The sequence below is a fragment of the Prunus dulcis genome, chromosome 1 (genome assembly GCF_902201215.1).
Source record: "Prunus dulcis chromosome 1, ALMONDv2, whole genome shotgun sequence".
Taxonomy (NCBI): Eukaryota; Viridiplantae; Streptophyta; class Magnoliopsida; order Rosales; family Rosaceae; genus Prunus; species Prunus dulcis.
In genome coordinates, this window is record NC_047650.1 from 6,315,497 (window position 1) to 6,335,153 (window position 19,657).

A 19,657-nucleotide genomic window follows, 5' to 3' on the forward strand; every position below is an offset into this window, starting at 1 on the left:
GCCATGTGTCTTGAAGCAAGGTATTATCATGACGACCTCTGTCCTTTTACTTTCTTTGGAGTCAACCAGAACGGCCGCCCCCATGGTGTCACGGCCCAAAGGCTCATTGAAGAAGGTCTAGCCAATTCCATGGAGGACTGGAATAGACCTTTCTACGCTAAAAACTCTGATGATTAGTCCCAATCAACTGGAAAAGGATCGAGCTGCAACAATCCGATCCATCACAAAAAGATTGTTGATATACTGGGAAGAAAGGAAGTTTTTTATGCAGAATCCAGCCACCAATATGGCAGAATTCACGCACGAAAGTACGAAGGAACAAGAAGAGGAAGTTTTACAGGAGGAAGTATTAGATTTTGCACCAGCAGCATTGGATGACTCCCTGCCAGAAGTGGAGGATCCTCTACAAGAAATAAACTTAGGGACAGAAGAAGATCCAAGGCCTACTTTCATCAGCACACTTCTAAAAGAACCACTCAAGTCTGAACTCATGGCACTTTTGCAGGAGTTCAGAGATTGTTTTGCTTGGCACTATCACGAGATGCCAGGACTGGACAGACAGCTAGTAGAACACAAACTGCCAATCAAAGATGGCTACCTTCCAGTTAAACAGGCTAGGAGAAGAATGTCCATGGACACAGAATTGAAGGTCAAGGAAGAGATAGAAAGGCTGCTCAAGGCAGGATTCATCAGACCAGCCATCTATGCCGATTGGCTAGCAAATATTGTACCTGTCCTCAAAAGAAAAACAGGGGAAGTTAGAATATGTGTGGATTACAGGAATCTGAATGAAGCATCTCCCAAAGACGAATATCCTATGCCAATGGCAGACATGCTAATAGACGGAGCTGCTCATAACCAGATGCTATCTTTCATGGATGGCAACGCAGGTTATAACCAGATCATGATGGCAGAACAAGACATCCACAAGACAGCCTTCATGTGTCCAGGGCATATAGGTGCTTTTGAATATACTGTAATGCCTTTCGGTTTAAGGAACGCAGGTGCTACCTATCAAAGGGCAATGAATTCCATCTTTCATGATATGATAGGACATTCTTTGGAAGTATACATAGATGATGTAGTGATTAAGTCCCCCGAGGAAGAAAACCACATATCAAGTCTAAGGAAGGCATTTCTAAGAATGAGGCAGCACAAGCTAAAAATGAACCCCAAAAAATGTGTTTTTGGAGTTCAGGCAGGAAATTTCTTAGGATTCTTGGTTCACCAGAGAGGCATAGAGATTGACAAGAATAAAGCAAAGTCCATCATGGAAGCCCTACCACCTCGGAACAAAAAGGAACTTCAGAGTCTCCTAGGAAAAATCAATTTTCTAAGGAGATTCATATCCAATTCTGCAGGAAAGATTCAGCCTTTTTCTTCCTTGTTAAAACTAAAGCAGGAACAAACATTCAAGTGGGAAGAACAGCACCAGCAGGCTTTCCAAGAAATAAAAGACTACCTCTCAAATCCACCAGTTCTGTCCCCACCAAAGAGAGGCAGACCACTCAAACTCTATGTATCTGCATCAGAAGTGTCCATTGGAAGTCTGCTAGTCCAAGACAACAAGGAAGGAAAGGAGCAGGCAGTTTACTATCTAAGCAGAACACTGACAGAAGTGGAGAGAAGGTATTCCGCAATAGAAAGGCTTTGTCTGGCCTTGTATTTTACTGCTGTAAAACTCAGACATTATATGCTGCCACACACTATCTATATCATCGCCAAGACAGACTTGATCAAGTATATGTTGACAAGACCAATGCTGAGAGGCAGAATTGGGAAATGGACTTTGGCTTTGACAGAATTCACCCTCAGGTATGTCCCCCAGAAAGCTGTCAAGGGGCAAGCTGTGGCAGACTTCCTAGCAGATCACCCAGGGGAGGAAATTGAAAACATGGACTCTTTGGACATAGCAAATGCAAATTTGCTAACCAGGGTTCATGTTTGCCTTAACAATCCAATCTATTCGATTCATCTCACACCTTGGAAACTATATTTTGATGGATCAAAGACAGATAAGGCTTCAGGAGCCGGGGTTGTTCTGGAGGAACCATTGGGGGTCAGACATTGCTATTCCTTCCAGTTAGATTTCCAGTGCACCAACAACAGAGCCGAATATGAAGCTTTAATTATAGGGCTTGAGATGTTGGTAGAATTAGGTGTCCAATCCGTGGAGATCTTGGGAGATTCAATGCTTGTCTTAAAACAAATTGCTGGAGAATACAAGTGTCTGAATCCTTCCCTGGCTGTATATCTAGTAGCAGCTAGAAATCTGTTGACAGAATTCAGAGAAGCTACTTGGGAACACATCCCAAGGGAAGAGAACTTTGCAGCCAATGAACTGGCTCAGGTAGCATCAGGCATACAAATGCCCGAAGACTGCGTCCAGAGGATCATCAAGATAGGAAGAAAAAGTCTACCTCTGTTCTGACTAGAGGAATGGAGATAGAAGTCAATTCTGCCTTAATCACTAAAGACGATTGGAGAGAGCCTATCATGACTTACTTGCAGTATCCCACTCTGCCCTCTGAGAAAAGAGTCAGAATCATGGCTACAAACTACCTCATGTGGAATGAAGATTTGGTCCGAAAAAGTAAGGATGAGGTACTATTAAGGTGCCTCGGAAAGACAGAATATATGAAAGTCATGGGAGAAACCCATGAGGGGATCTGTGGAGCTCACCAAGGAGGAAGAAAGATGTGCTGGTTAATTAGAAGGTATGGCTACTTCTGGCCAACCATGTTGAAGGATTGCATCAACTATTCCAAGGGATGTGAGGCCTGTCAAAGACACGGCCCAATCCAGCAGGCTCCTTCTGTCCCTATGAATCCAGTGGTAAAACCATGGCCTTTTAGGGGATGGGCAATGGATCTCATTGGCAAAATCTATCCAGCCAGCAGCCAGCAGCATTGTTTTATCATTGTTGCTACAGACTATTTCACCAAATGGGTAGAGGCCAAGCCAATCAAAACCACAACTTCTCAAGAGATCATCACCTTTATAGAAGAACAGATCATACAAAGATTCGGCATTCCAGAATCAATCACAACTGATAGGGGTTCTTCTTTCATATCTAGGGATATGCTAGATATGGCAGAAGCATTCAAATTCAAACTGCTTCAATCTACCCCCTATTATGCTCAAGCTAATGGACAGGCAGAATCAAGTAACAAGGTGATTATCAATATCATCAGGAAGATGCTGGAGAAGAATCCAAAGCAGTGGCATGAAAAGTTATCAGAGACTTTGTGGGCATACAGAACTTCCAAAAGAGAAGCAACTGGCATGACTCCCTATGCCCTGACCTACGGCCATGATGCAATTCTGCCCATGGAGATAGCAGTCCAGTCTCTTAGAATTTCTCACCAGCACGGTCTCACAGGAGAAGACTACTCTCAAGCCATGCTACTTGAATTAGAAGAATTGGATGCAAGTAGGATTGACACCCTCAACAAACTCTTAGCAGGAAAACAGGCTGTGTCAAGGGCATACAACAAAAGGGTCAGAGATAAGAGTTTTGAAGAGGGAGAGATAGTCTGGAAGGCAATTCTGCCCCTTGGAGCACACATAGCTGGCTATGGAAAATGGTCACCCACGTGGGAAGGTCCTTTTGTGATTAACCAGATCCTCGGAATGGGGGCATATAGGTTGCAGGACAGAGATGGAGTTATTCACAATGCCCCAATCAATGGCAAATGGTTAAAGAAATTCTACCCAACCATGTGGGATTCACAAGCTGTACAGACGGACTCCGGGATAGAAAAAGAACAAGGCTAACTTTGCCTATTTCATGAATCCATTTTTGTTTTAAAAGTTGTTTCGTTTTTACTTCCAAAGTTATGTTTTGTTTATTACATCAAGGGTAAATGAAAGTAGTAAGATGCTGTTTTTGAAAAAGAAGCAGAACAAGCTTTATTTAAATAGCCACCATAGCGGCAAATTTGTCCAAATAAACAAAGAAACAGAATTTGAAAGAACTAAAATCCTAATTTCCCAAGGGTTTCCTGCAGGTTCGCCTTCTTGACAGAAAGTTCCTTCTGGAGAAGCACTCCTTGGTGGATCGAGGCTTCTGCAATTTCCAAAGCTGGCCTGGAAGCTGCAACCATGCTCTGCACAAGGAAGGTGGCCTTGGTTTTAGAGCTCAGTCCAGTCCCAAGCTTGTTCTGCACCTCCCTGCACTCTGCCAGTTGTTTTTGAAGCTCTTCAATCTGCTTCTCCAACTTATCCGCAGTAGCCTTGGCCTCCTTATATCCAGCCACCATCTGGTCCAGTTCTGCCTTCTGCCTAGCAAAGTCAGCCAGATTGGCTTCATGTGTAGCTTTGCAGAACTCAGAGGTCTTGAAGGTGGGCTTGAGATCCTCGTAGCGACCGTGCAGATTAAGCACATCTCTGGCCAAGCTTAGGCCCATCTCAAGAATAGGCCTCGGAGCCATGTTCTGTCTATGCAGCAGGTCCAGGTCCTTCATCAGCTGATCTAGAGCCCCAGTATCTTCATCAAATTCCAGCTCAGTGGACTGCCAGATTTTTAACCTCTCCATGGCCTCCTGCACTGCTCTAGATTTTGCCTTGCTCGGAGGAGAGCTGAGTTTCTCCAGCCTGTCCAGTTGAGCATCCAGATCCATGGCTTCAAACTCTTCCAGCTCTGGATCAGCGAAAGAAGCCGTAGCAGATGATCCTGGAAGCGAATGAATAGGCATCTGCAGAAGAAAGCATAAGTTAGGACCAGGCAGAAAGGCAAAAATAATAAGAGACTCGAAAGTTATGAAAACTTACAGCAACAATGGGAGGCTTCAGGGGGCTGGATACAGCGGCCAGAGCACCAGTAGCCTTAGGCACTTCCACCTGAAAAGACTGCAACTGTTAGAACAGGCAGAACAGACAGAACAACAAAAAAACATGAACAAGTTGAGAAGGGAAATTACCACAACCACAGGAGCAGCTGCAGTTGTTCCTACTTCAGCCTCTGGAACCACAACAGTTAATTCTGCCTGATCCACAGGGTCTGATACAGATGGCTCCACCCGATCCTCGGCCTCTGGAGCGGCAGTAGAGTGTTCTGCCTCAGCATCCTCAAAAAGAGCCAGTTCTGAACTAGTCAGCTCAGCACCTAGACCCTTTTGTTGCTTCTGCGCCAAGGCAATGCTCTCTGCAATCACCTCAGCAGGGATTTCATCCTACAGAAACAAGGATCAGAACAGAAGGAATGGAATAAAGAGAAAACTGATGCAAATCTCAGACTAAAACTCACCTCGTCTTCCACCACTGCCACTTTCTTTTGGGGCACCTCCTCCAGCTCTTGCAGCTCTTTTTCCTGCTCCACCTCCTCAAAAGCTTCTCGCAGCTCGTCATCCGTCCCAGAAGGACTGACCGGGATTGCTGCGGCCTCTTCTACGGCAAAGTACTCCACTTCACCCTTCTTCTTAAGCTTTTTTAACTTAGTGGGAGGAGGAGAAGGACTCCCAGCTGGACAGAACAAAAGCAAAAGATTAGAAAAGAGAAAGCAGAATAAATCCAGAAAGAACAGTTGGAATGTTCCAAACTCACCAGGAATGCCAGGCCCTTTTCTTTTTCTTCTACCAGAAGGAACAGCCTCGGCAGGGGTTTGTTCTGCCTCAACATCATCCTCTTCATCAGCAGAAGGGAGCTCCAAATCCCCGGCGGCAATGACGGAAGAGACTGCACCAAACAGTTAGAGGTTAGAAGCCAATCCAACAGGAAAAGACAGAAGAAAATTAAAAAGGGAAGGCTTACCAATCACTTCTCCGGCCTGGACAGACTGTCCACCCACATTCTTTGTCAAAGAAGGATCTAATAACAGGCAGAACATATGTTAAAAACAGATTATCAAGACAGAACAAATCCCAGACAGAATCTAGTATTTACCCTCTATGATTTGTGCATTAATCTCCTTGATGGTCTGGATCATGTGCGCCTTAGCCTCCCCCTCCGCAAAAAGATGCCAGTTCTCCCAGCCGTCAAAAAGCGTCTTCAGGGCAGTGACAGAAGCTGGTAGATTTTGGAATCTGGCTTGCCACCAGGCGTCAAAATCAGCAGAACTGCAGGAATTTGGCTCCCACGAGGGATAGAGGGCATCCGTGCTATTATTGATTTTGTTCACTGCACACCGAGCATCCTTGTGCACCTCCAAGTCATCTGCATCCCTCCAAGAAGAGGCCCGGTTACAGCTCCGGTACGATTTCAGCGGAATAAGTTGAGGGCAGCCAAGCTGCCTTGCACAGAAGTTGGGATGGTAGACTTCTGCCCCCAGATGATAATTTGGAGGTTTGCCCCCACCATGGGGCAGATCTCTGGGCAGAGTAATACTCAGGAACTTCTTCCTGAAGTCTGTTCTGGCAGCCTCGTCTTCTGGCTCCTTCTCGAAAAGCCGAAATCCAGCCTGGAACCAAGGATAGGTCCTTCTGATCACCACTTGCCACTGAGCAGCCGACCTCTTGGTGCAATGCCTGAAGAGCATCAAATACTCCTCAAGAGAGCGCTTGGGCACTTCTGCCGATATCAGAGGAAGGGCCAGAACTTGATTTTCAGGCAGAACTATGTCTGGAAACCTTAACTCAGGGAAATATACCTGCAGCCAGATCTGGATCATCCAGAATGCGCCAGGGGCAGACAGGTTCAGCGGATTTTCTAGAGTGGCAGTATGCAGATTCTTGAAAAGATGGGCCAGAACTGTTGGTCCAAGCCCCACATCTGTGTGATTGTGAAGTGCTTCTGCTAGATGTCTATACTCAAGCAGAACTGCCGAAGACCGATTGGGGAAGACAAATCGGTTCAGCCAATACAGAAGGAACAGCATGTGTTGCTGATCCTTGTCCTTCTCAGCACTGAACCTCTTTAGATAATTGGAGAAAGAACAGTTCTGGTTGATCGTGGCTGGAGAGACAGTGAAGGGGGTAGCCACTTTCTCTTGGTTCTTTCGCCTGTGATAATCCCCAACAGCATCAATAGGCCTGCCATGGGGCCTAAACCCAAAAATCTGAGCCATATCCAGCAGAGTTGGAGCCATGGGACCCACACGGAAATCAAACGTGTTGCTGGCAGAATTCCAAAAACACAAGGCAGCAGCAAGCAGGTTCTCATCTCTGTTAATCGACTGCTTGGACAGAAGAATGGCGTCATAGATCCCAGCTCTCCTCCAGTGACCCCCATATCTCGGGAGAAGTCTGTCAATCCAGTCTGCCCATTTGACTGGACTGTTCCTCACCTCGCTGGACGGGAAAGATCGACTCAAATTCTTGCTAACCCAAGAATGAGAAGCCAGGGCAGAATTGCTCTCGAAGCACAAAGGAGCCTCAGCGTCCTTTTTTAGCAATTCTGCCGCCTCAGCCGGAACAGGGCCAAACCAGTGAGGCCCCAGCACCAGGGTATTCTCGAACAAATGAAGAACGTTCTCATCCAGATTCTTTTGGGCAAAAGGATGAAGCTTGCTCCTGACTTCTATCGCGTGGGCATCAATCCCGCTCCCAGTGATGTAATCAGGAGGAATTGAGGCCGAAGAGGATTGAGCACGGGACCTTGGGGAAGACATTTCTAGAATCCAAGGGAAGGAAGCAAAGAGAAGATAAAAGAAAGGGAGAGTTCGAAGAAGACGATGGAAATCCCGAAGAAGAGCTCAGGGGAAGAACAAAATCGAAAAAGGGCAGGTTTTTCAGAAGCGTTGGTTTCGAGCCTCGTTTTAAAGAAAAATTCGAAAACGTGGGAGAGAGGAAGATGGGACGGCACCTGATGATTATTAGCTAGTAACTAGCTAATAACTAGCCGTTTCTTCCCACGAACTCTAGTTCGTGACAGGCGAACGTGGCAGACGACTGGCGCGCAAATTAATGACAAAAACATTAAGTCTGAAAACCGTTTCAGTTTCTGAAACGATTCAGACTTAGGGGGCATTGTTTGGGCCTAAAATTGGCGCGCCAAAATCAAAAAAAGACAAGCCCATAATGAAATTTCCCACTCGGCCCAAAAGCTTGGGGACAACAAAATTAGGATCCAGACGGCTTGGGCTTTACGCCTTTTTATCGAAAACAAAAGTCCCCAGCCCAAGAAAGCCCAAAAGAAAGAAGCTGTCATCCGGGCTTTAAAAGGATCAGCCCACAAAATTGTTTGGACTCAAACCCAAGAGACTGAAAGATACTACCACGTGGCTACCTCAACTTTGAGAAAGTCAGCATTTTCAACTAGAGTTCTTTATATGGGAAGGGACGTCTCTGGAAAACTGCCAAAACAGAAGATCAAAGAGCCCATCTATATTCAGAGATTTTTGCTCCAAAGCAACACACCATCTTCCAAAGGATTCACAGCTCACGCTTTCTCAGTTAGAGCGGGAAACAGGGAATTATTCAAAGAAATACAAGAAGAAAAACAAACCGCCATGAAAAACCCAACAAACGGTGGCGTTGGTTGAAACAAAAGCAGCCGCCCAGGAAACCAGGGAAGGGATTGCTATAGGAAGTGACTACTGGGAGCCTATCTGCCATAATTGATAAAAATCTTTCCTGCCTTACGTTTTGGGAGATCTTTTTGCCGCCCATTATTAAAATCTAAAACCACTTCCAAAAAGGATCTCTTATAAAAAACAAAAGCAGGCAAGAAAGAGGACACTCAAATCATCAATCAAAAAAAACAACACCAAGAAAAAGCCTAAGAGCTCACTTGAATTCCAAGGTTCAGACTTAGAAAACAAGTCTTCTAGAACGAGATCCCTCGTTACAAATTTGGTTCAGCAAAAGCCAAGACAAGCAGAGTTTGAGTTTTCACAAACGTGGAGACCCCAGAAAACTCAGGAAGAGCCCTGTTCAAGCAGAACAACTCTCGTAGTGCAATCCCTAGCTCATCAGACCATCGAGAATAGCCACTTCTGTCCCTTCCAAGCAAGAGAAGTTGCAGTTCTGCCCATTCAAAAGGCCTCACAAAGCGTGAAGAAAACGTAAAGCTCTGCCAAAACCCAACTTTGGTATCGATTTGCAGGTCAGCCTAGCATTTGAAGTCACAAAGCAGTACGGACCGACCCAGACACGTCCAGTCCAGCCTACATCGGAACCTCCCATTCAGGCAGAAATGAAGTTCCGGCAGTCTTTTAACTTGTCTAGAGTTAGCATGCATATTTATTATTTTGTAGAAGGCAGTTCTGCCTGAAACGGTCCAACTTCTATCAAACACTTCTGGCCAGAACAGCCGTTTGATACTGAGATAAATTGTGGAAGTCCTTACCAGTCTAAGGCAAGAAAAGAACTTACTTGGGAGATATTCCTCACCCAAATTCACAATCATTTGTTTTTAGAAGTCAGTAACTTGGGGCGCAAGTTATCTTTTCTAAAAGAAGTCTGCTAGAATTTACGTTGCTAGCAGTGGCACGCTCGCACACCAAAGAAAGCTGACTTGTTGACCAATACATGGTCTCCAAGCCAGTGGGGAACTTCGCCCTTCCATCACAGGAGCCAAACGCGAAAACGGGTGAACACCCGCTTGGCATGGCATGTTTTTTAGTTATGATGCTTGATGGGATAATTAACATGGGTTTATAGAGCCAGTGCTTATTTCGACTCTTAGCATGACAGATTGCATATTTATTTGGCATGGCATGTGGATCATGACTCGTGCGAGCGTGAATGACGAACTTTTGCGTGTTCTAAATCGGGTCTTTTCTTAATAAGGCATTGCGTTGGGCCGAGAATTTATTTGGGCCTAACCCTGGATTTTTGGGCCTCAACACATCTCTTGCAATTAACTAAATCACACAATTGCAAGTGAGATTTTACTGTTTTAGTTCAATTTTATGCAATAAAATTCCATTGATCCTAATAATTGCAGATGCTCTTAGTGTTGTCTTTGTATCAATTTGTGAAAATGAGGATATTGAGGCTAAAAAAATCTTAAGAGGGCTTATGTGTATTTCAACCTCAATATAGCACCTTGTTTTAAAGGAGTTCCAATGGGGGTATGCAGTAACTTGTCAAGTGCAACTTCGATACTCATGTCATGCCAAACGAAAATATAACTCGGCATGTCGGGAGGTTACAATGAGCTTGTAAAAATGTACTGGTTCCATAAACCCATGCTTATTGTTTCATCAAGCATTACCAAACACGGACTTAAACCATTGCAATACAAAGAAGCTCCATCACAAGCATGCGAGTAATATGCGCTTGGCTTAACTCAAATGGCTTGTATCTTAAAAGGTATTTCTTTAATAGAAAATAGGGAAGGACTGACTCAACAAATGGTACCCAAAAAACAATAGCAACCCCAAAACTAGGATACTGATTTTAAAAAAATGACTGCATAGTCTCTATTGGTTAATGGAGACAATTTATTATCTCAAAATTAACTTAAGGGACAAATTTGGATTTAAAGTGTCTAAGAGGCCATCCAGCAACACCAGTGTCATCAAATTGTTTCTCAACGAGGCCAGATAATCTATAAGCTTTTTGAGAGGTTAAATTTATTTTACCTTCTAAATGATTTAGAAAGAAGTTGATTAGGCAATATTCTAACCATTAGTGTTGGAAAGATTGATAAAATGCTCAATTTGGGAAAATTGTTTGATGATGTATGGGCTTTTTTGTTCCCGCCGCTATTGATGGGCCTGGGCTGCTATAGAGAGCAAAATGTATGAAATTGCCCATTGAGTCTGAGTTCAAGGATCAGACCCCAAAAATATTTCGAAAGGGTAGCTGAGCCTTAGGAAACACCTTGGTATTCTTCACCAATGAAACCAACAGCCGCTTATAGATAAATTCTTGGGCTTGGCATGAGAAGCTTATGGTATGGGAGCTGAGCATTCGTGAGTTTAGCATGAGAGAGAGAACGCTTGGGTTTCCTATGAGAAACAGAGGCTCGAAGTAAAGGGAAGAGATAGTTTTTAGGAGAATTTGTTGAGCAAGCTTCCGGCAGCTTGACGAAAGCTTCGTCAAGCTCCTGGGTTGCTTGACAGAAGAGAAAATGAGAAGAGATGGAGGAATATGGCTCAAAATTGAAGTGTTCCATGGATGAGATGTGATGCTTCCTCTGTCTGGATATGGGTTTTGGGGGAGAGAAGAATAAGATAGAAGAACAAAGCATGAAATTGAAGGGTTCCAGAGGGGATGCTTGCCTTCGATCTGTTTTCATGGTTGTTGGGAGGCTTGCAGCAACCAAGGTGAGCTTTGAGGTCAGTATCTCAAATCCCTTTGCTGGGTAGAAAGTGCTTCCTTTTATAGGCCCTGAAAACCTTAATTTTGTCAAGCCACCCTCTCCCTTTTTCCTTCACTTTCTTCAAGTCCACCTTATTTGGTGAAACTTTCCTAGCCTGAGCATGTAGGCATGAAGCTTTTTGGAGTTCCAAGACCTTCACACAGCTGGACTTCTCCGTGTGGGTGAGGAGTCATCCACTTTTTCTTCTTGTTTTCTCACCAAAGCTTGCAGAGGAAAGAATGGGTAAAGGCGCGTGGTCAAAAAGGCGATCAGCACATGAGTTTGCTTGGTTTTGGTGGTTTGGTTGTGATTTGGTTTTAACAGAGATGCACGACGTTGGATATTTTATAAGGTGCTGGGCTGGGCTGTTTTGTTTCCAGCGGCTTGTGAGTTCCCTTGATTTCGTCAGACTGCTGGAAGCTTTGGCTGATGTGGGATTTTCTCACGTGTTATAGGCTATTAGGTTTTCTTAAGGTGATGGGCTACTAGATTTTCTCTCATGCTTACCCATAGGGCTCGTCAATGCCTGGCCCAAATTTAATGGGCTTGGGCTGGGCTAGGCTTTAAAGAGGAGAGAGAAAATATCGGGCCGGATAGGGCCGGGTTTTTTTAGAAAATTCAAAGCCCAAGCCCAGCCCATGAGTCGCGTTTGAGAAAGCCCATCGGGCCAGGCTGGGCCTAAACGGGCCCTACTTCATTAACAAAAATCATAAAATTAATCATAAGGGCATTTTAGTCCAAATTTGAGATTAAACTCACTTAATTCCAATATTTTCACATCAAACCAAATTCATAAAACACCCAATAAAGTCACAGAACTTATAAGATTTTCCACAAAAATAATAAAACCAAGTATTATTTTTGAGGTTATTACATAATTAGATCGTAATACGTTTTGAGAAATAATTTTAAAAAATAATAAGTATAAAAAAAATATCTTTTTAAAGGATGGTATGAATAGATATGCAAATATTTGGTGATGTGTTCAAGAAAAGCATGATTATATTTGGTAGTACGAGTGATATGATTATATTTGGTGATGTGATATGTTGTTCATCTTATTTATATATATATAATTGTTGAATTAATAATTGACACAAATTAATGTGCTAATCATCCAATTATAAACTAGGAATGAGTAAAGAAAAGTAAATGAAATGAAACAAATTATATATGTGATTTAAGTAATATAATCCTAAACCTAAACTCTTATTTATACATAATTATATATGTATGTGGGCCTAACGGGCCGGGCTTTCTTGGACTTAATCGGGCTGGGCCTATGGGCCAGGCCGAACTTCAAACACCCAAGTCCAAGCCTAGCCAGGGCCAAGACTGGCCGGGCCATCTTAAAGCCCATAACGGGCCGGGCCCGGCTTTTTTTCGATGGGCGGAGCGGGCCCCCATTGGCCCATGAGCCTGCGGGCTAAATGATGAGGCCTACTTACCCATATGTTGGTGTTCCAAGAATGAGTTTGAGTTTTGGTGCTCCCAAGTAGCCTAAAATTTTCACTCATTGGACCATCTATGGGCCTCGTGAATACTCGTAACCATACATACCACAACCCGCTTAGCAAGGCTTAGGCATTCTCTTGGCTTGGGCCCACTTAAGCTTCTAGCGTGGCGTGTGGCTTATTTACTTGTCGTGGCATGTGTGCAAGCGCATATGACGAACTTTCGCGTGCCCAAATTGGGTTTCTTCTCAGTAAGGTATCGCATTGGACTAAGAATATATTTGGGCCTAGCCTTGGATTTTTTGGGTCTCAACATATGATAAAAGAGGTTTAGGATATTGTTCACCCGTTTTGTTTTTATTCCTGTGATGGAAGGGCAAAGTTCCAAATTGCCTTGAAAATCGTTGACTGGTCAACAAGCCAACTTTCTTTGGTGTACGAGCGTGCCACTGCTGTTTGGACCTAATTTTGGCACACCCAGCCCAAAAAGCCAAAAAAACAACAAAGCCAAAACCACAGGGCCCAAGCAGTCTGGGCTCTGCAAATAAACTTGGGCCTCGAAAAGAAAAGCAATCAGCCCATGGCTCCAGAAAAATCAAAAAGGCTTGAGCGTGATTAAAAGAGAAGAAGGAGCCCAAAAGGAAACAGACCCACATGAATCTTTTTTAGGAAAGTCAACAATTTCAACTAGGTTGATAAAGAGTTGACAGAGGCAGGCGAAAAGAAGAGACATCTCTGAAATCTCTGCCACCAGAAGATCAAAACCCTTTTATATATTCATAGATATTGTTTCTACTCCAAAGAAAACACCATTTTTCAAGGCATACGCATGCTAAGTTCTCAAAAAGATATAAGCAGGAAAATAGGGAGTTGTTCAAACTGGAAAAGCAAACTGAACATCACGGTTTGAGTTCTCACAAAGGGGCAGTTGGAATTAAAGAGGGGTTAGGTTCTCTTCCAAAAAAAAAAAAAGAGAAGTGATTGGTCTTAAAAAGAGCTGACTATTGAGAGTCTATCTGCCAGAATTGATAAAAACCCCTTCTTCTTTATTTAAAAATGAAAGATCTTTTGAGAATTTTGCCGCCCATTATTAAAAAAAAGAAACCCTACTCCAAAACATTTCTTATAAATATAAAGAGTAGGTGAACAGAGCAGGACAAAAAAAATAAATAAAGCATTCAACAATCAATCAAACAATCAGTGGGGCTCGAACCCGAAGCTTCCGCCCTGAACCCTAACCATCATCTGCCGCCCATTATTAAAAGAAAGAAACCCTACTCCAGAACATTTCTTATAAATATAAAGAGTAGGTGAACAGAGCAGGGCACAAAAAAAAAAAAATCAGAATCAACCAAAAGCAAAAAAAAAAACTCAAAATGATCACTTGATCACTGAGAACCTTCAAATAAGCTTGAACAACCAAAAACTCATTTGAGCCACAAAAGAAGCTAGCTATAGATCAGAACTTCCAAAGTTCAGACTTAGAGAAATAAGTCATTCAAAACGAGACTTCTCTCGTTACAAATTTGGTTCAGCAAAAGCCAAGACAAGCAGAGTTTGAGTTTTCACAAATATGAAAACCTTAACAAATTTTACAGTACAATTCCAGCTTGCTAAGTCCTCAAGTCCAGCCACTTCTGCCCTTTTAGATTAAAGAAGTCGCAGTTCTGCCAGCTCAAAAGCCTCCCAAAGCTTGAAGTAGATTAAAGCTCTGCCAAAATTGAACTTTGGTATCGATTTACAGCTAAAGCTAAGTAATTGAAGCTGTTAACAGCTTAGTCCAGCATGAATGTATTCGGTCCAGCCCAGATCAGAAGTTTCTACCCAGGCAGAAGTGGGATTTCAGCTATCTTTTTGTCTTTTTAGAGTTGATTTTTCCTTCTTAAATTTTGTAAAAGGGAGTTCTGCCTAAAAACAGTCAACTTTATTATCATTTATTATGGCAGGAACTACCAATTTTATACTGTGATAAATTATAAAGTCATCGCTAGCCTGAGGCAGGAAAAGAACTTACTTGGGAGATATTCCTCACCCAAATTCACAATCACTTGTTTAGAAATCAGTAACTTGGGGCGCAAATTATCCATTTTTAAGAAGTCTATTAGGATTTTCATTTGCTAATAGTGGCACGCTCACACTCCAAAGAAATCTGACTTGTTGACCAGTTAATGGTTTCCAAGGCAGTGAGGAACTTTACCCTTCCATCACAAGAGTAGAAACCAAAACGGATGAACAACTGCTAGCAATAAAAATCCTAGCAGACTTCTTTGAAACAGATAACTCGCGCCCCAAGTTACTGATTTCTAAACAAGCGATTGTGAAGTTGGGTGAGGAATATCTCCCAAGTAAGTTCTTTTCCTGCCTCAGACTGGTGAGGACTTCATAATTTATCACCGTATAAAATTGGTAGTTCTGGCCAGAATAAATGATAATAAAGTGGACTGTTTTAGGCAGAACTGCCTTCTACATAATTAAAAAGGGAAAAATCAACTTTAGAAAGGCAAAAAGACGGCTGGAGTTCCATTTCTGCCTGGGTAGAAACTTCTGATCCGGGCTGGACTGAGTATATTTATGCTGGACTAAGCTGTTAACAACTTCAACTGCTTAGTTTTAGCTGTAAATCGATACCAAAGTTCAATTTCGGCAGAGCTTTAATCTACTTCAAGCCTTGGGAGGCTTTTGAGCGGGCAGAACTGCGCCTTCTTTAGTCTGAAGGGGCAAAAGTGGCTGGACTTGAGGTCTTAATAAGCTGGAACTGCACTGTAAAATTTGTTGAGGTTTTCATATTTGTGAAAACTTAAACTCTGCTTGTCTTGGCTTTTACTGAACCACATTTGTAACGAGAGAAGTCTCGTTTTGAATGACTTATTTCTCTAAGTCTGAACTTTGGAAGTTCTGATCTATAGCTGGCTTCTTTTATGGCTCAAATGAGCTTTTGGTTGCTCCAGTTTGTTTGAAGGTTCTCAGTGATGAAGTGATCATTTTGAGTTTTTTGGCCTTTGGTTGATTTTTGATTGTTTGATTGATTTGTTGAAAATGAGTGTCCTTTGCCCTGTTCACTCCCTCTTATATTTATAAGAAATTCTTTTGGAGTAGGGTTTCCTTTTTTAATAATGGACGGCAAAATTCCCAAAAGATCTTTTTATTTTTAAATACAAAGAAAAAGAGGTTTTTTTTTTAATCAATTCTGGCAGATAAGCTCTCAGTAGTCAGTTCTCAAGATTACGTCCCTGTTTTTCCTGAAAGAGAACCTAACCCTTCTTTAATTCCAACTGCCCCTTGTGAGAGCGCAAACCGTGATGGTTAGTTTGATTTTCCAGTTTGAACAACTCCCTATCCTCCTGCTTATCTCTTTTTGAGAATCATAGCCTGCTTATCTCTTGGAAGGATCACCCTCTTTGGAGTAGAAACAATGTCCCAAATATATAAAAGGGATTTGATCTTCTGATGGCAGAGATTCAGAAAAGTCTTTTGGCCACTGACCTGCTTTTAATTAATTCCCTATCACCTCTTTGTGATAGTTGAAATTGTTGACTCTTTCTAAGTCAGAGAACATCACGTGGGTCTATTCCCTTTTTAATTATGCAAAGCCCAGTTTTGAGTTTGAGCCATGGGCTGATTTCTCCCCTTTCTTCTTTTTCATAGCCCAAGTTTTTTGTCATTTGGTTTCGTCACATTCTGGGCTGGGCTGGGCTGGGCTTGTTGGATTTTTTGGGCTCTGCCTTCTGTTTATCTTGCAAGGCCCAGACTGCTTGAGTCCTGTGGCTTTATTCTGGGCTTTTTCTGTGTTGGGCTGGGCGTGTTAAATTAGGCCCAAACAGATATATAAATGAGTCTTCTACACCTTCATCATTTAAGACAATCTTTGTCAAAAATGTGTCAAGTCAAGAAGCTCCAAAATTTGTTCATAATATGAACTTGGGTTTCGATTCCATGAATATTGTTTATAAGGGAAAGTTGTCTTCTCCACAATCCAAATTTGTGCCTACCTGCCACCATTGTGGTGTAAAAGGAAACATTCGACCTAGGTGTCATATCCTTAGGTGCAACGTTTCGGTGGCATCCCATCGAATGTACCTATCGCGTTGGGTACTGATGTGCTAAACTCACCCAGCGACCATCATGAAATCCTAAATTTGAAAAACACCAAAAAATAAACTTATACCTCATTCGAAGCCTCTCTAACTTCAATCTCACCCTTTATGAATAAATACAACAAATTTTTTCACCAATATAAACGTATAAACCTCGTTAGGGTTGTAGGAACATGATTGTTTGAGAAAAAAGTCTAACTAGGGTACTAGTGGTATTTATCTTTTACAATATTAAAACAAGTGCTAAGTTCAATTTGCTCTTTTCGACTTCGAATATGGAAGAAAAAAAAGACAAGAAGATTTCCCAACTTCGCTGGCCGCTCAAACCTTACCTTGTGTCTTTAATACTACTCTTCACAATTTATTGTTGAAGGGATTAGTTTAGTAAGGTTAGGTGGTCATTTTACATTGGTCAAATACACTTACTAAAAGTTATAAATAAAGAAAAAGACATACCTATAACCTAGCAACCCCTTTGTTTTAGTGTCAAACCACCCAACAAGCTTAACTAGGCCCAAGTCACATAATGTATGGGGCTTGTTGAGTGGGTTAGGGTATAGATGGGTACAAAGGTCCATAAGCCCATTGAGGGTTCAAAAGGTGGAGATTTTGGGCTGCTTGGGGGCACCAAAATTCAGTCCCACTTTCTTGAGCCCAACTACATGGGTAGTAAAGAGAGAATCCCAGCACCCCTTTTTGTTGAGATTGAACAAGTTTGCCTAAAAATTAAACCAAAACCTTTACCCTCCATTTGGATGAGGGAAAATAACTCGAAATTTAGCTAAAAGTCGGGAATTTAAGAGGAGAAATTGACAATTCCCTTGTTTGGCAACTTAAGTGCGGAATTTACTAAATGACGATCGGAAAAAATCATGGAAATTGAGGCATCAAATTTCCGAGTTTGATTTCCAACAAAATAGGTGTCATTTCACAATTTCCGTAGTGCGGGAATTCATGTTTTCCAGTGTACCAAAACTTACATAAAAAAAAACCACCAAACTTTTCATGGAAAAAAAGAATAGCACCAAAAACCTATGAAACCCTGGACAATAGATTGCCTTGTTGCTTTACATGTCTCTCTGGACCAAGTTTGAAGGTTAGTCTTCAAGCCTTTCTCTCCTTCAATTTATATTTTTCTATTTTAGGGTTACCATGGTTTCTGAATGGCTATCAAAATTGGGTGTTTTTGACTAAATTTATGAATGTGTTGAATGAGTTTTGTGATCTTTCCAGCACTATGGCTGGATTTTGGGAAGTTTTAACAAAATACTCTATGCCCATAAGACTTAATTCCACAAGGCAAAATACTCTATGCCCATAAGACTTAATCGTTTAACAAACTATTTTCAGTGGAATATAGCTATGGAACGTGAATTAGCTGATATACTTCGCGAGGAGCGTAACTTGGGTCACAAAGGAGATGTTGGATGGAAGACAGTTGCTTTCAATACTACTGCAAATATATTAGCTGCACAATTTAATCTCCAGATAAGTGCTGATAACATTAGAAATCGTGTTAAGTCATGGAAAAAGTTCTATGGAGTAGTGAGTGATATATTAAGTCAAAGTGGATTCAATTGGGATTCAACAAAAAAGATTATAAGCGTAGATGAAGATCATGTTTGAGAAGAATACGTGAAGGTAAATATATTAAAAGTTATATATTTTTTAATCATGTGCTTTTTTTTTTTCTTTTTGTTGTTAAAGAGTACTTATAAGATTCTTATTTGACTTTGATTATTTGTTTGGTAGTCTCATGACAATGCTAGAGGTTTTCGATTCAAAGTTATAGAAAATTGGGATGATATAGTAGATTTGTGTGGCAAAGATAGAGCCACTGGAGGGGGCGCTGAAATAGGCGCATATGCAACTGAGGTTATGACTCCTACTAATGAAGTTGATCATGTTGATTTGGATGGTGATACACAAGATTTAGAAGATATTCATGTTATTGATGATATTTCACCAACCTCAACAAATAGTCAAAAAAGAAGAAATCGTGCATCAAATTCTTCTGATATTCTTCCTACAAAGAAAAGAGGTGTTGTCAAAGATGTTATTGCTGATTCGATTGCTAGAATGGCTTTATCATTTGAAGAGTTTATCTGTGCTGATACTAAGAACCTTGATCCAGCAGAGGTATATGCTGAAGTACAAGCAATACCAGGTCTTAGTGAAAATGAACAACTCAAAGCATGTGCTTGGCTGATAGAAAATGACAAACAATTTCAGATGCTGAAGGCACTCCCAATTAAGAAAAAAAAAAGAAAAAAAGAGAGTATGTTGCTGATGTTTATTGCACGTGGGGAGTGATTTGGTTTGCTAATATGCTTTGTTTGTTTAAGTTGAGTTATTTAGTTCATCAAACGATATGTTATTTTATACTTCGAGGAATTCCTTCTATGTCGGTTATCAGTTTTTTTGTTCTTTTGAAATATTTAATGTTTGTCATTTATAATTTACATGAGCTATCCAAACATTGAAATTTTCAATTCCCATTATTTACAAAATTCGACATACATAAATCCAAACACTGAAATCTTCAATTGCCAGAAATTGAAATGACGGAAATCTAAATTCCATCATTTTAGAATTCTATGTAATTTGCAATTCCCTCATCTAAACGGAGCAGTAAAAAAAAACTCATTCATGTAGATACACGAGCTACCGAAGGTAAAACCTATGACCTTTCCATATGCAATGCCTTTACCCACTTTGTTTTTATAAGCTCGTGTAAGAAAAGTAAAAAGAAAGCAAGATGGAGTGTTGCCTAGAAAGGAAGCCTCTGCAAGGAAAATACTTCTTCAACATTTCTATTACCTCCATACAAATAATCAAAACAATCACTTTATATTTATTGTGTTTCAGGAATAATGTATGATCTAAGTTACTTTGTCCTTATCCATACTTCTTCATACTCAA

At 41.5% G+C, this 19,657-nt stretch overlaps 2 protein-coding genes across 2 annotated transcripts; both read left to right on the forward strand.

The window, feature by feature from the left end:
• The first annotated feature begins 2,739 nt into the window (after window positions 1-2,739).
• Window positions 2,740-3,777, forward strand: LOC117630385 (uncharacterized protein K02A2.6-like). The gene has a single exon (XM_034363145.1). It carries the CDS (start codon window positions 2,740-2,742, stop codon window positions 3,775-3,777), a length of 1,038 nt encoding a protein of 345 aa, XP_034219036.1.
• A 14,320-nt stretch (window positions 3,778-18,097) lies between these two features.
• Window positions 18,098-19,048, forward strand: LOC117630476. The gene is made up of 2 exons (XM_034363216.1): window positions 18,098-18,355; window positions 18,488-19,048. Exons 1-2 carry the CDS (start codon window positions 18,098-18,100, stop codon window positions 19,046-19,048), a joined length of 819 nt encoding a protein of 272 aa, XP_034219107.1.
• Window positions 19,049-19,657: the final 609 nt, after the last annotated feature.